Genomic DNA, 15,636 nt, shown 5'->3' with positions numbered 1-15,636 from the left:
AACATTAAAAAATACTCTGATGAATACTGATGCATCTGTTTCATTCAGTTTATTCCTAACTGGAGAACGTTTGGAATAATTAAAAATGTTTAACAAGATTTCACTTTCTCATTTTTTTTTTAGAACTATTACTTTGGCTTATGTAAATATTGGCCTCATACATCTGCTACACCTGGATAACTACACGGAAGCCATTTGGCAATTTTCTGAAGCTATTAGAATTGATCCTTTATGTATTCAAAGCTATCTTTGTCGGGCAGAAGCCTATTTTAAGGTATTTAAGGCTCGAGAACCTTGATTTTTTTAAAAAAACTTTTATTTTCTGGATATTTGTTCAACATAATTTTAATATATATACATATTTTAGCTAATTGTAGGGGCTAATGCATTTATAAACAATGTGTTAAGCTGATAGTTAACTCTAATTACTCATTTATAAAGCCTCTACTTTCAAGGTGTGCATTTTTATGTCTTTCACTTTTGAAAATAATACCTTTTTTTCTTAATTACAAAAGCATTGTATACTTATTGCAGGTAATATATGCATGCGATAAGAATAAACTAAAAACTATTATCTATAATTTTATTCTCTAGGGATAGCTGCTATTAACAATTTGAGTCTATGGTACAATGTGTGTGTGTGTGTGTGTGTGTGTGTGTGTGTACAGGTGAGTAAGTAGATTCATACAATGGGATCCAGCCATAGAATGGGATACTGACCATTCATACTTACCTGTAATTTTGTTTAAGTTTTATAAGTTGTTTATAGTAAAAATAAATGTTATATGCCCCTCCTGTGGCAAATTAAAACAGCACAATAAATAGGAAAAATCCTCTCCGATTCCAGCCAGATCTGATTTTCAGAGATAACACTGTTAACTCTTGTCTCTGTCCTTCAAAGTAGACACCCATTTCCACCACCTCACCTCTAACTGCCTCGTGCAAATACTAGTTTCTCACCAGGATGGATTATCAAATAGCAGCCACAGTGATCTTGCCAAAACATGTCAGATGATTTCACTTCTTTCCTCAAGCCCTTCAATAGCTTCCCTTGTGTTTAGAATAAAAGCTAAATTCTACAAAAGCCAAAGGTTTACAAGACCCCACAGGAGCTAGTTCCTAATTGCCTTTCTACCTTTGTCTCCTGTCTATGCTGGCTTCAGCCAGGATAAGCTAGGCTATGCTGAGGTAAAAAAAACCCAAAAACCAAACCTTCAAAATTACTGTATTAAAACAAAGGTTTATTCCTTGCTCACACTGTGTGTCCACGGAGGATTGCCTGGAGGCTTTGCCCAGTGTGACTAGAGTCTCATTCAAAGTCCTTACTCTGCTGACAATGGAGGTAGGGTCCCAGGGCAAGTTCAGTGTTGCCACTAGGTCATGTTAGTTCTTGACTCTGTCGGGGAAAGGGTGGACATACTCATAGTGTGTGGTTCTTTTGCTTAACTGAACCCTATTGATGAAGCTAGGGCCATCTGTGGAAGCTGGAGTTTCCCTTGAGCACATAGAGAAATGAAAATACTAGCATGATAGCAAGGTATAAGGATATAGTCAAAGGCTGTTCTGAGAGGCAACAATCTCTGTGCAGTAATGATTGAGTAATTTGTGGTGCATTCACATCATAGAATGTAACAGAGATGGTGACAAGAATGAATAGAACTACGCTAGCTGACTTGGAAGGTTTTCTATGAGATATTTTTAAGTAAGAAAAGTAGGGCTCACAAAAGAGTGTGAAGTGTGTACAATATGATTCCATGTAAATAAAATAATTGTGAATAAACCCTTGTGTATGTATGTACAAGAATATATACTCCCATTATGTGGGTTCAGCCTCCAGGGTAAATCTAATCTAAGGCTGCCTGGTAGTGGTCTAATGTCAGGGAAGCTTGTGAAATCTGCGAATGAGCCTCCATTTCTCTTAAGTCAGGATTTCCTCAATGCATAGACATGTATGGTTGGTAGAACAGGTGTAGCAATGTGGACATATGACTATATGATTTATTAATTACACCATCCTGAATAGGGCTAGCTTGGGAAGCAGCAGGCATGAAGTTCCACAGAAATTTTCCAATTTGTTTAAACAAATCTCAAACTTCCTCCTTTTCTGTTTCGTCTTTTGAGTCCATCCACCATTTCCTCCAAACGTTTATACCATCTCTACAGCTACTGCCTGCTTCCATGCACAAGTTAGTTTTGTACATTTGCTTCTTTGCATTGTTGTGCCGTAACAATAAAAGGATTGGTTGGTTGTCCCAGGTTAATTTTGCTCTGGTCTGTAGAGTGCTCTTTTGGTAATATTTCCAATGATAGTTGATTTTGTCCCCAAATTTGTACAAATTCAGTTTCTGCGACCAGTATTAAGAGAATAATTAATGTTTACTTTTCATTACATATTGATGTCAAGCAGATTACTTTTTCATCATTTTTTTATTTTGTTATATTCATTCATTTACTTAATTTTTGTGCAGGCCTGTTTTTCCTCCCTTATTTTTAAGTACAATAGAGTTTTAGTTTTTATATTACCCTCCTTTGCATGCTACTTTATTTCTTAGTCTTTATTCTTATTATTGTTTTTGTCTAGATGGGGTCTCACTATGTTGACCAGGCTGGTCTTGACCTCCTGGCCTCATCAAGCGATTCTCCTCTCTCAGCCTCCCAAAGTGCTGGAATTAGAGGCCTGAGACCAGCCTGCATGCTACTTAATTAAGATGGATCAGGTTTGCTGAAAAAGTTGTTAGGGTTGAGGGAGAAAAACTGAAAACTAAATGAAAAAAGAGAACACAAACACGTACACAATCCAGAATGTATTATATAATCACATGTATGTGAAATAGTATATGTAGATATGTATAATTATTATTTAAAATTAAAGATAGATGATTTTTTAAAACTAAGAGTATATCGTAAATTTTTCTTTTTACTTCTCTGTATCCCATTTGCTTTGTTGATTCTTAAGAAAAACATGTATGTTAGGAGATGTCCCTGCAAAATTTCTGTAGAAAGGTGAGAGAGGGTAAATATCAGAAAGGAAGCAATCGTTATTATTAGGAGCTAAGTTTCTGTTTATCACTCAACAGTTGCATAAATTGAAAAAGGCAGTAAATGAATTGTCTCGTGCTATCCACCTTCAGCCAGATGGAATCCAATTACACATAAGAAGGTATGAGCATAGAAACTGAATTCTTCTTGGGATAACTTAGCATCAGAGAAATTGAATGGGTATCTTCAGTTCTCTCTTGAACCTTTCAGACTCCGCATTTTATATTTAATCTCCCAGCAATTGCCATTTCCCCACCAGCAAGCCAGCTTGTTAAACTTTAAGATAGTTTATTACATAAGATAAACAGATTTTTCCCTTTGCTGTACCCTTGCATTAAAATATACCTGTTTAGTGTTTATGTTCTTTGAGACCTTTTTAAGTGACTAGTCATATAGTTATCATATATCTCAAGAGTAAGGTAACATATTTTGAACAGTTGTTTTGACAATGTCCACAATCAAACATAAGCATGTGTACTAAACATAAACCTCTGCTAATTCAGTGAAAAGAAGTGACATATTGAATTGTATACCATTTCTACAGGTACTGCCTACTTCCATGCAGTATTTCAAATGTAGTAGAACTTTCTATACAGATATCCTTTGCAAGTTATGAGTTATCACTATCAAAAATATAATCTTTTAAGGATTTATAGACCTGGGAAAATGAAATGAGACAATGCTTTACTGATAAGGGTTTGCTTTGTCCTTGAACCACATTTTAGCAATTTATGTAAATACCTCCTTCCTTTTATATGCCTTGAACTTTATCTTTTAATAATTTCTCAGCAAAAAGTATAACATTTTAAATACAGATAATTGCAAAAAGAGATTTGTGTATTTTTCTTTCAGTGTTACATTTCCTAAGTTTTCTCGTCACATCACTATGCTAATTGATGTATTTAGATTATAAAAATGTCTATAATTTTCATTTTTATGCATACATAAGTAAATAAGAATGAATATATTCTAAAATTTTAAGTAACTGATTTTAAGAAACTTTATTTTAGAAAGTTTATTTTTAGCTGCTTAGAATCAAAATCGATTATTTCTTCCAGAGGACAATATCTTCTTATGATGAAATGTTATGATCTTGCAAAGTTTACTATTTATCAAGTAGCAGAAATGGACAAAGGTAAGTATAACTAATTATAATTTTTTAAGAAATACCTCTTTAAAATTTTTATGCTATTTTGCAATAGTTATGTCTAAATAGCATGAAGGATCCAATTGAAAGTCAAATTAGATTTTGAAACTTTAGTTTTATATGTACATTGCCAGTTAGTAAAATGATTCATAGCAGTGAATTTTGTGAGAGAGATTTTTATGGGAAATATTAAGCTTATAATTTTTCTATTTTTCTGTTTGTAATTGGAATGTCTTGTTGGTAGTAAATAGATCAGTGTAATTTGTTAATTTTATAATTTATTGATTTGTTAATTCATATTGTAAAGGCAAATTATTGAATTACTCCCGTAGAATAATTATATTCAAAATCCTTGATACTTGGCCAAGATATTGATAAACTTTCCTTCCCTTTTAGGTCTCACTGAGTTGAGTCCTATGCAGCAAGCCCTCATTTATTCATTTTGTGAAAACCATGACAAGGCCATTGAGGTCTTGGACGGAATCAGCTGGAATGGAGCTGAGATGACCACGTGTGCTCTATTAGCAAAAGTTCAAATGAAGGCCAAGAGAACCAAGGTGAAAAGTCCTCTGAGTAATGTTTACTAAACCTATGAATGAAGTGTATATCTTGTGCTTAGTATACCACTTTAAATATTTTTCACAAAATTAAGTCATACTATTTATTTATTTTTCTGTGAATTAACATTTGGGTTATTTTCTCTCTTTTTTTTTGCCCCCTCTTAAGAATAGGGCTGCCCTAAATATTCTTTTTCATGTTTTCAGTCAGCATGTGGAATAGTTTTCCAGGATATATTTCAAGTAGTGCAATTGGTGGTATGTAGAGAATGTGAATGTTTAACTTTCAAGGAAATGACACGTTGTTTCATAGGGTGGTACCAATTTATTCTCCTACCTGAAGTGTAGGTGTATTCCTGTTCCTGTTGATCTGCATCTTTTTCAATAATTGATATTGTTAGCCTTTATTTTTGCCAGTTTGGTAGTTAAAAAATGATGTCTTGTGGGCTTAATTCACACTTCTCAGTTTGAGCATCAGGTTGAGAATCTTTTTATGTTTATCAGCCACTCATATTTCCTGTTCTATCAATTTGCTATACACATTTTTCATTTCTCTTGTTCTTACTGATTTTAGGCATTTAAGATATAAATTCTGTATACTAATCCTCGATTGTGTGCTGAGTATCTTCTTACAGTTTGTGCCTTGTCTTTTGTCTCTATGGTGTCTTCTGATGGGCAAAACTTCTAAAGTTTAATGTAGTTGAATATGTCTATTTTAAAATTTGTCATGAGGGCATCTTGAAAATACCTTGTTTAAGAAGCCCTTTTCTACTCCAAGGTCAAGATATTCTTCCCTATTTTCTTTGGAAAGTTTAAGTTTTCCTTTTTCCATTTAAGACCCTACTCTATCTTAAGATTATTCTTTTTTAGCATGAGAGAGTGATAAAATTTCAGTTTTCTCCATATGGGTATTTAAATGTTTCAGTATCCTTTACTGAAATGTTCTTCTTAACCCAAAAATCTGCAGTGCTACATCTATCTTATTACAAGTTTTCACATATGTGTGGATCGTGTGCTATTTTAGGTTCTCTGTTCTGTTCCTTTGGTCAATTTTTCTATTAATGGCCCAGTAGTACAATGTCTTAATTGCTATAACCTCATTGAAATTATTGATATCTGGTGGAGCAAGTCCCCACACCATATTCTTTTTTAGGAAACTCCTGGTTACTCTTCAGCATTTACTCTGCCATATACATGTTAAATTTAGCTTGCCCAAGGTCCATTAAAAACTCTCTTGAGATTTTGAATCTTTAGATTATTTTAGGGAGAATTGACATCTTTATGATATTGAATTCTTTAGTTTATGATCAAAATGATGTATCGCCCCATTTATTTCACTTTTTCTTTTGAATAGATTTTACATATCCATTGCTAAAAGTTTCCTAGTTTTCCAGTTTTTTTTCATAGTTTTTGCTACAGTTATAAAGGGTATCTCTTAAAAAAATTTCTGTTTGTTGATGGTTTATAGAAATGAAACTGATTTTTGAATACTTATCTACTAGCTGACCAACTTGCTGAACTTGCTTATTATTTCTTAAAATGTTTAGTTCTGTTCTTTTGGGTTCACAACTAGGAAAATATGTCATCTATAAATAATAATAATTTTATTTTTTACTTTCTTTTTATGTATTCTGTTTCTTTGTCTTGTCTAACTGTGCTGGCTAGAAACTCCAAGACAATACTGACTAAAAGTAGTGACAAAGACACCCTTATTTTCTTCCAAATTTTAAAGGAAGTTTACCCCACTAAGAATGAAGTTTGGGATTGATTTTTGTAGATAATTTAAACAAAATAAAGATTAAATAATCTTTCTATTTCAATTTTGAATTTTATCAAATTATTTTTCATCAGGTATTGAAATGATTATTATGTTTTTATCCTTTAATATGTTAATGTAGCAGATTATATGTCACATATGAAATTAAGTAATCTATGACATTATTTAGTGTTAGACCAACCATGCATTCCTGGGTTAAACCAACTTGATCAGAATATATAATCTTTTTGTAGACATTGCTAAATTTGAGTTGCTTGTGAGGATATTTGTGTCTGTATTTATGAGTGAGATTGGTTTTGTGGGATTTGAGTATTGATCTCATAGGATTATTTGGAGAGTATTTCTTCTTTTCTATTTAGTGAATGAGTTTGTCTAAAGATTGTAAGGATATCTTCTTTGAAAGATTATTTAATGCTTTAATATCTAGTACATGGCACACATTTAATAAACATTAGCCATTATTATTCCTATTTTTTCTCTCTGGGCATTTTAAGACTTTTTATAGGCTTCATTCCATAAGCATTTAATCATGAGAAACTACCTTTAGTAAAAAAACTTTATTTTTGCTCTCTTGACCTCACCAATTATTGGCTTTTTTCTCTTTACTCTGGCACAACCAAATCTTGGAAAATTATTTATAGTCCTTATCTTCATTTCCTCACTTTCCACTCATTCTGCTGCTTACCACAATCTGGCTTCTTTCCTCTTGTGATAGACACATGATAAGGTGACCCTCAACAAGTTATGCCCTTGTGTGACCTTGAGTGTGAGTGGGACCTATGACTCACTTCTAACCAACAGAGTATGGGAAAGATGATGGGATGTCACTCCCATGATTATATTAGGTTATGTAGTAGACTGGAGAGAGAAATTCCCTTCCTGGCCTTAAAAAAGCAAAGAATTATACTATGAACTGCTTATGGAGAGGGTGTCATGGTAGGGAACTGCTGTGGCCTCGAGGACCTCAGGACAATCTTCAGCCAATAGCCAGTAAGAAGCCTGGGCCCTCAGTCATGCAGCCATAGGGAAATGAAACCCACCAACAGTCAGAATGAGCTTAAAAGAAGAAGAGAAAAGAAGTTTTCAGATGAGAATGTAGCACAGTTGACACCTTGACTGAAGCCTGGGAAACCCTAAGCAGAGGACTCAGCTAAGCTATGCCCAGGCTCCTGGCCCCTCGCCCCTGCTTGTTTGTCAACAATATTCTAAACTATCTCCTGTGAGATAAGAAATGTGTGTTGTTTTAAAGCATTAAGTTTGTGGTATTTTTTATTTTTTGCAGCAATAAGAAAGTAATACAGATGGAGTGTTGCTGTAACAAATACCTACAAATGTAGGAGCAGCTTTAGAACAAAGCAGTGGGCAGAGGCTGAAAGAATTTGGAGGCACATGACAGAAAAAGCTTCAGTTATTTAGTAAATAGGGAATCCTTTCCCCATTTCTTGTTTTTGTCAGGTTTGTCAAAGATCAGATAGTTGTAGATATGTGACATCATTTCTGAGGGCTCTGTTCTGTTCCATTGATCTATGTCTCTGTTGTGGTACCAGTACCATGCTGTTTTGGTTACTGTAGCCTTGTAGTATAGTTTGAAGTCAGGTAGCGTGATGCCTCCAGCTTTGTTCTTTTGGCTTAGGATTGACTTGGTGATGCAGGCTCTTTTTTGGTTCCATATGAACTTTAAAGTAGTTTTTTCCAATTCTGTGAAGAAAGTCATTGGAAGCTTGATGGGGATGGCATTGAATCTATAAATTACCTTGGGCAGTATGGCCATTTTCACGATATTGATTCTTCCAACCTGTGAGCATGGAATGTTCTTCCATTTGTTTGTATCCTCTTTTATTTCATTGAGCAGTGGTCTGTAGTTCTCCTTGAAGAGGTCCTTCACATCCCTTGTAAGTTGGATTCCTAGGTATTTTATTCTCTTTGAAGCAATTGTGAATGGGAGTTCACTCATGATTTGGCTTTCTGTTTGTCTGTGATTGGTGTACAAGAATGCTTGTGATTTTTGTACATTGATTTTGTATCCTGAGACTTTGCTGAAGTTGCTAATCAGCTTAAGGAGATTTTGGGCTGAGACGATGGGGTTTTCTAGATATACAATCATGTCATCTGCAAACAGGGACAATTTGACTTCCTCTTTTCCTAATTGAATACCCTTTATTTCCTTCTCCTGCCTGATTGCTCTGGCCAGAACTTCCAGCACTATGTTGAATAGGAGTGGTGAGAGAGGGCATCCCTGTCTTGTGCCAGTTTTCAAAGGGAATGCTTCCAGTTTTTGCCCATTCAGTATGATATTGGCTGTGGGTTTGTCGTAGATAGCTCTTATTATTTTGAGATACATCCCATCAATACCTAATTTATTGAGAGTTTTTAGCATGAAGAGTTGTTGAATTTTGTCAAAGGCCTTTTCTGCATCTATTGAGATAATCATGTGGTTTTTGTCTTTGGTTCTGTTTATATGCTGGATTACATTTATTGATTTGCGTATATTGAAGCAGCCTTTCATCCAAACGGTGCTGGGAAAACTGGCTAGCCATATGTAGAAAGCTGAAACTGGATCCCTTCCTTACACCTTATACAAAAATTAATTCAAGATGGATTAAAGACTTAAATGTTAGACCTAAAACCATTAAAATCCTACAAGAAAACCTAGGCAATACCATTCAGGACATAGGCGTGGGCAAGGACTTCATGTCTAAAACACCAAAAGCAATGGCAACAAAAGCCAAAATTGACAAATGGTATCTAATTAAACTAAAGAGCTTCTGCACAGCAAAAGAAACTACCATCAGAGTGAACAGGCAACCTACAGAATGGGAGAAAATTTTTGCAGCCTACTCATCTGACAAAGGGCTAAACTAATATCCAGAATCTACAATGAACTCAAACAAATTTACAAGAAAAAAACAAACAACCCCATCAAAAAGTGGGCAAAGGACATGAACAGACACTTCTCAAAAGGAGACATTTATGCAGCCAAAAAACACATGAGGAAATGCTCCTCATCACTGGCCATCAGAGAAATGCAAATCAAAACCACAGTGAGATACCATCTCACACCAGTTAGAATGGCCATCATTAAAAAATCAGGAAACAACAGGTGCTGGAGAGGATGTGGAGAAATAGGAACACTTTTACACTGTTGGTGGGACTGTAAACTAGTTCAACCATTGTGGAAGTCAGTGTGGCGATTCCTCAGGGATCTAGAACTAGAAATACCATTTGACCCAGCCATCCCATTACTGGGTATATACCCAAAGGACTATAAATCATGCTGCTATAAAGACACATGCACATGTATGTTTATTGCGGCACTATTCACAATAGCAAAGAGTTGGAACCAACCCAAATGTCCAACAACGATAGACTGGATTAAGAAAATGTGGCACATATACACCACGGAATACTATGCAGCCATAAAAAATGATGAGTTCATGTCCTTTGTAGGGACATGGATGAAACTGGAAAACATCATTCTTAGTAAACTATCGCAAGGACAAAAAACCAAACACTGCATGTTCTCACTCATAGGTGGGAATTCAACAATGAGAACTCATGGACACAGGAAGGGGAACATCACACTCCGGGGACTGTTGTGGGGTGGGGGGAGGGGGGAGGGACAGCATTAGGAGATATACCTAATGCTAAATGACGAGTTAATGGGTGCAGGAAATCAACATGGCACATGGATACATATGTAACAAACCTGCGCATTGTGCACATGTACCCTAAAACCTAAAGTATAATAAAAAAAAAAAAATAGAAAAAGCTTCAATCACCTCAAACAGACTCTTAGTAGATACCTGGTTTTTAAACACACTAGCATTGAGGACTCTGAAGCAAATGAGCAACAGATATTATTTTTATTTAGTGGTTCAAAGCCTAGTAAAATTTTCTCATATAGTTGTATCTAAAGCAGAACTAATAACTCAGGAGCCTGGATATACAGCTAAGATAATTTCCAAGCAAGGCATTGACAGTGCTGCCAGCTTTCTTTTTGCTTCTAATAGAAAAATGTGAGAAAGGAGAGATAAGTTAAGAACTGTTAAACAAAGTCAACCAGGACTTGCTTATGAGGAAAATTTTCAACTTCTCCAGATGGCAAAAGAGGACAAAATTCACTGTCAAGAGAAAAGGACAAGGTGTGGCTGGGTAACACTTTGCTAAGATCTTAGAAGGATCATGAGGGCAGAGTGTTCAGTCACACTAGTTCTCTTTCCTTTCAAGAGATTAAGGACATGCCTTACAAATCTTCTTAACCAAACCAGAGGATCTCCAGAAGCTTAAGGGCATTGTCCCTCAGGCATCTCAGCAGGAGGCCAAAGTAGACAAGGAATTTTCTTGAAAAAATTAGTGGATGTGGCTTTTGTCTAATGAAGTGAATCCCTGTGAAATCTGTGGAAGATCCCCAAAGTTTTTAGGAGAATTATTTATTTATAAACACTGACAATTTGGACTCAGACAGAGAGAGTACAAAACGAAAGAAGGCTGTCAGACCTCAAAATCATTCTGGCAGGAAGTAGGTTAATGAAACAACTCAGCTGCAAACATGTACAACCTTTTATAAAAAAGGAAAAAGGACCCAGAAGGCAAGACTAAGAACCCACAGGATGCCACTAAGGGCCATAAATGTTTTGAAACCTAATCAAGAGACTGAACATTTGCCCAAATGTATTTCAGAATTGCCATGGACCAGTGGCTCATTTTAATCTTCCATTTTCCCCCTTTTAAACCAGAATATCTGTGGATATTATTCTATGCCTGTCTCACCATTGTATGTTGGGTGTTTTGGGGACAGATAACTTGTCTCTTTAATTTCACAAGTCCACAGATGGAGAGGAATTGTGTCCCAAGAGTGGGAGCCGGTGGATTTTACTTAAATGCCTCATCCAGACTTGGACCTGCTTTAAATGATGAAATTTTAGGTGTTGAGCTGACGCAATAATGAGCTGAGACTTTGGGGGACCTTGGAATGGAAGAATATATTTTGCATGTGGCAAGAATGTTGAATTACTGGGGGCCAGATCATTAGAGTCATCTGGTAGACAACTCTAAGATTATTCTTAATCATACCCTATGTTATCTCCTCCCCTTCCTTGCGTGTGTGCAGGACCTGTGACTTGCTTCCAACCAATAGAATACGGCAAAATTGGTGGGGTGTCGCTCCCTCAATTATGTTGCAGTATATAAGACCTCCTTCTCAGCAGAGTAAAGAGAGAGAGGTTCTCCTGCTGGCCTTGTTGTGACTTCTTATGGAGAGAGTGATGTGGTGAGGAACTGTGGGCAGTTGGGACCTGGGTGCAGCCAACAGCCAGCAAGCTGGTATCTCATCGTGGTTTTTATTTGCATCACACCAGTCAGAATGGTGATTATTAAAAAGTAAAGAAACAACAGACGCTGGTGGGGTTGCAGAGAAATAGGAACACTTTTATACTTTTCAACCATTGTGTAAGACGGTTTGGCGATTCCTCAAAGACCTAGAAGCAGAAATGCCATTTGACCCAGCAATATCATTACTGGGTATACATCCCAAAGAATATAAATCATTTTGTTAGAAAGATACATGCATGTGTATGTTCATTGCGGCACTATTCACAATAGCAAAGATATGGAATCAACTCAAATGCCCATCAACATAGAGCGGATAAAGAAAATGTGGTACATACACACCATGGAATACTATGCAGCATAAAAAGTAATGAGGTCGTGTTCTTTGCAGGGACATGGATGGAGCTGGAAGCCATTATCCTCAGCAAACTAATGCAGGAACAGAAAACCAAACCCTGCGTGTTATAAGTGGGAGATGAACAATGAGAACACATGGACACAGGGAGGGGAACAACACACACTTGTAGGAAAAAGGGTGAGGGAAGACAGAGCATTAGGAAAAACAGCTAATGCATGCTGGGCTTAATACTTAGGTGGTGGGTTGATAGGTGCAGCAAACCACCATGGCACGCGTTTACCTATGTAACAAACCTGTGTATCTGGCATATGTACCCTGGTACTTAAAAGTAAAAGAAAAAATGAAACTGGGGCTGTCAGTCCTGGAGTCTCAAGGAAATGAAGTCTGCCAACAACATGAATGAGCTTGGAAGCTAGTTCTCCCAGCCAACTTTCCAGAGGACAATGTAGCTCAACTGACACATTGATAGCAGCTTTGTAGGACCCGGAGCAGAGGACCCAGTTAAGCCATGCCCAATCTCCTGACCTATGGAAACTGTGAGATGATAAATGCATGTTATTATCATTTGCTAAATGTGTGGTAATTTGACCTGTAGCGATAGAAAAACGAATGCACCTCTGGTTTGGAATCAAGCACTCTTGCTAGCTTCATTGACTTTCTTTTTTTTCTTTTTTTTTTTTTTTGAGATGGAGTCTTGCTCAGTCACCCAGGCTGGAGTGCAGTGGCACAATCTCAGCTCACTACAACCTCTGCCTCCTGGATTCAAGCAATTCTCCTGCCTCAGCCTCCTGACTAGCTGGGATTATAGGCACTTACCAGTATGCCCAGTTAATTTTTGTATTTTTAGTACACCATCAGCTACCCTCTTCCACCCAATCAATAGTGATGTTTTCTTGGTTCTACTTTCTAGATGTTTCTCAAATCCACTTTCTTTCTTTATTTCTATGGTTATTATCCTGGTTTGGAGCGTATAGTTTAAAAAATTCTTTTGAATTATACAGCTGCATTGTTGTACTCTTCCAAGCTTTTATCCACACAGCAGCCGCAGTACTTTCTGCAGACTATAAAGATGACTTATCTGCAAGCCCCTGCAGGTGTCCCTCAAATGACACTGTAGAGTAGTGAAAGAGAGAGAGATGGAGGAAGCAGGAGGAAGTGAAGATATGTTCATTTTAATTTGAATGGAATGGAAGGCTTGAGTAGACAAGTTTTTATGGGCTCAAGGAGTCAGTGAAGGGGCAGAAATCCAAAGGAGGAAGGAAGTAACAGGCTGCTCAGGTGAGGCAGGAGGAGATGGGGTCAAGGACAGCTTTTGAGGAGTTAGCTCTGCAAGCAATGAGAAAGAAAGCAACTGAAAGACAGGAGAGAAAAAGGTGAAAGTGAATGAAGATATAGACTCATTGAAAAGTAGAAAGGGGGGAAATTGAGACAGTAATCCACTTTTTCTAGGCAAGGTCATGTGCTGAGAGTGAGGACAGAAGGAGGGATGTTTGGTGGCTTGCAAACATATAGAGCTAATACTCAGTAGAAGCCATAAAGGACACTTAGCATATCCAAGTGAAACCTCATTGTTTCTTTAGCAATTTAATACAATTAAGAAGTTGGTATAACCAGTAACAAGTATTTGTCTTTCTGTATACAGATATACAATGAGTAGTTAAGTATTAAATGGCCTTTCTATCTTTTTCATTAATGAGACTTTTGACTTTTTTCATTTAATGAGACTTTTTCATTAATGAAACTTTTGACTATTTTGAACTTTTTCATTAATGAGAGTTTTGAACTTTTTCATTAATGAGAGTTTTGACTCCTTTGAATAAATAAATGAGTGAGTTTTGGAGGTAGTTTATTCTTTTTGGTGCCAATAAAACCCTATTAGGAGGACAGCAGGACACAATAAAAATTGATTAAAATTATGTCAGGTATTATCAGTGGAGATCTTTTACTACCTAGTAGCTTCCCAGTATTCCATTCAGAGAAATTATTAGGAAATTGTCAATAAACTTGTTCATAAATTTAAGCCTGAGTTAAGCTTGAGTATAGCCTTTAGAATTTAGAAATTTTAGTTCCAAAAATCCGTGTCCATAAGCCTGCTTAAGTACTGGCTTGTAGGATAGGCAGCTGGGTGGGACTCATCAGGGTAAGACTTCTGAACTGGGTTCTCTTCTTGTAGTGTACTGACAAGACCTGTAACTTCACCAGGTCTGTTTGTCCCCAGATAAAGTAAAAGTAGATGTGTGTGCTCTGTGCTCCTTTTAACATATAAGGCTGTAATGTTAAATCAATAGTGGAAAGAAACATTTCTTGCCCCCTCCCTGCTTTTTTATCATTATAGGAAGCTGTGAAAATGCTTAAGAAGGCTTTGGATGCCGTTTCTCATTCTGATAAAGGACCAAATGCCACAGCAATTTCAGCAGACTGTCTGTATAACTTGGGTCTTTGTTACATGGAGGAAGGCAATTTGCAAATGGTATTTCGTGTATTTAGGAGTATAGATTATTTGTGATTTTAGAGACTGGTTACTTGTATTCAATTCTGTTTCTGAAGGCCACCTATACAGTGGGCAACTGGTCCAAAGCTGCTTATGAAGCTTGGCTCATTATAGTCAGTCTGCACCCTGCAACACCTAGGACGTTGTTTTATTTAATCAACATGTTTTATTTGATGCTTGTTTGTCAACAATATTCTAAAGATTAATGTGCGTTTCCCACCAGAACAATAAATCTAACTGCAGGAAATTATTACAATAAAATAATTTTATCACATTAGTATGAATTCACTTATTAAATTTTAAGTACTTTAAGTGCTTTAACATAATGTAGAATAAATGGAAAAGATGAGGGCATTCTGGCTTTTCTTATTGATCACTGAACAATTCAAATCAGATTGAAACTGGTTGTTAAGATGGCCAGATTCACTGAAAAACAGTTGATTCACTGAAAAACCGTTGATTCAATTGTTACATATTTATCCAGTCTTTGGTGATTTTAGGCAATTCTTTACTTCAATCTTGTCACTGATATGACAAATATGTAAAATAATTGATACTATCCAATGGCTAATGTTGGATATTCTACAACTCTATCTCAAGACACACACACACACACACACACAGACACACAAACACACACACATCATTCTAATTCATGGGGTGGACAGTGTTTTAAACTGGTATTGGTATAAACAAAAAAGAGGTACAGTTGATTAGTTGTTCTATTAAGAAATGCCAGTAAATATGAGACAAATTACAAATATTTTACATGTTTTTAGTCCTTTTGAACAACTAGAGCAAACTCAGCTTTGCTTTAAAATGTGGGGAAAAATTTTAGAGTTGTATTGTTCTGAAGTGTTTTTTTTTTGTTGTTGTTGTTGTTGTTGTTGTTGTTTTTTGAGATGGAGTCTCGCTCTGTTGCCAGGCTGGAGTGCAGTG

General features: G+C 36.2%; 1 protein-coding gene across 5 annotated transcripts in view; it reads left to right on the top strand.

Annotated features, from left to right (window-relative positions):
- The window catches only part of TTC6 (tetratricopeptide repeat domain 6), a 256,504-nt gene that overhangs the window by 203,964 nt on the left and 36,904 nt on the right, over positions 1–15,636 (top strand). For all 5 annotated transcript variants that reach the window (XR_010122452.1, XM_063645902.1, XM_063645901.1 and 2 more), the window contains 5 exons: positions 124–274; positions 3,078–3,160; positions 4,098–4,174; positions 4,583–4,743; positions 14,542–14,676. Coding sequence is in view for 4 of the 5 variants with exons in the window: in XM_063645902.1 (XP_063501972.1) it covers positions 124–274; positions 3,078–3,160; positions 4,098–4,174; positions 4,583–4,743; positions 14,542–14,676 (607 nt within the window). In the remaining variant the exon portion in view is untranslated. The remainder of the gene's footprint in view (positions 1–123; positions 275–3,077; positions 3,161–4,097; positions 4,175–4,582; positions 4,744–14,541; positions 14,677–15,636) is intronic.

Source organism: Symphalangus syndactylus, chromosome 9 (assembly GCF_028878055.3).
Source record: "Symphalangus syndactylus isolate Jambi chromosome 9, NHGRI_mSymSyn1-v2.1_pri, whole genome shotgun sequence".
NCBI classification, from domain to species: domain Eukaryota; kingdom Metazoa; phylum Chordata; class Mammalia; order Primates; family Hylobatidae; genus Symphalangus; species Symphalangus syndactylus.
The sequence above is the reverse complement of the archived record's forward strand: the minus strand, read 5'-3'. Positions and strand labels throughout refer to the sequence as shown.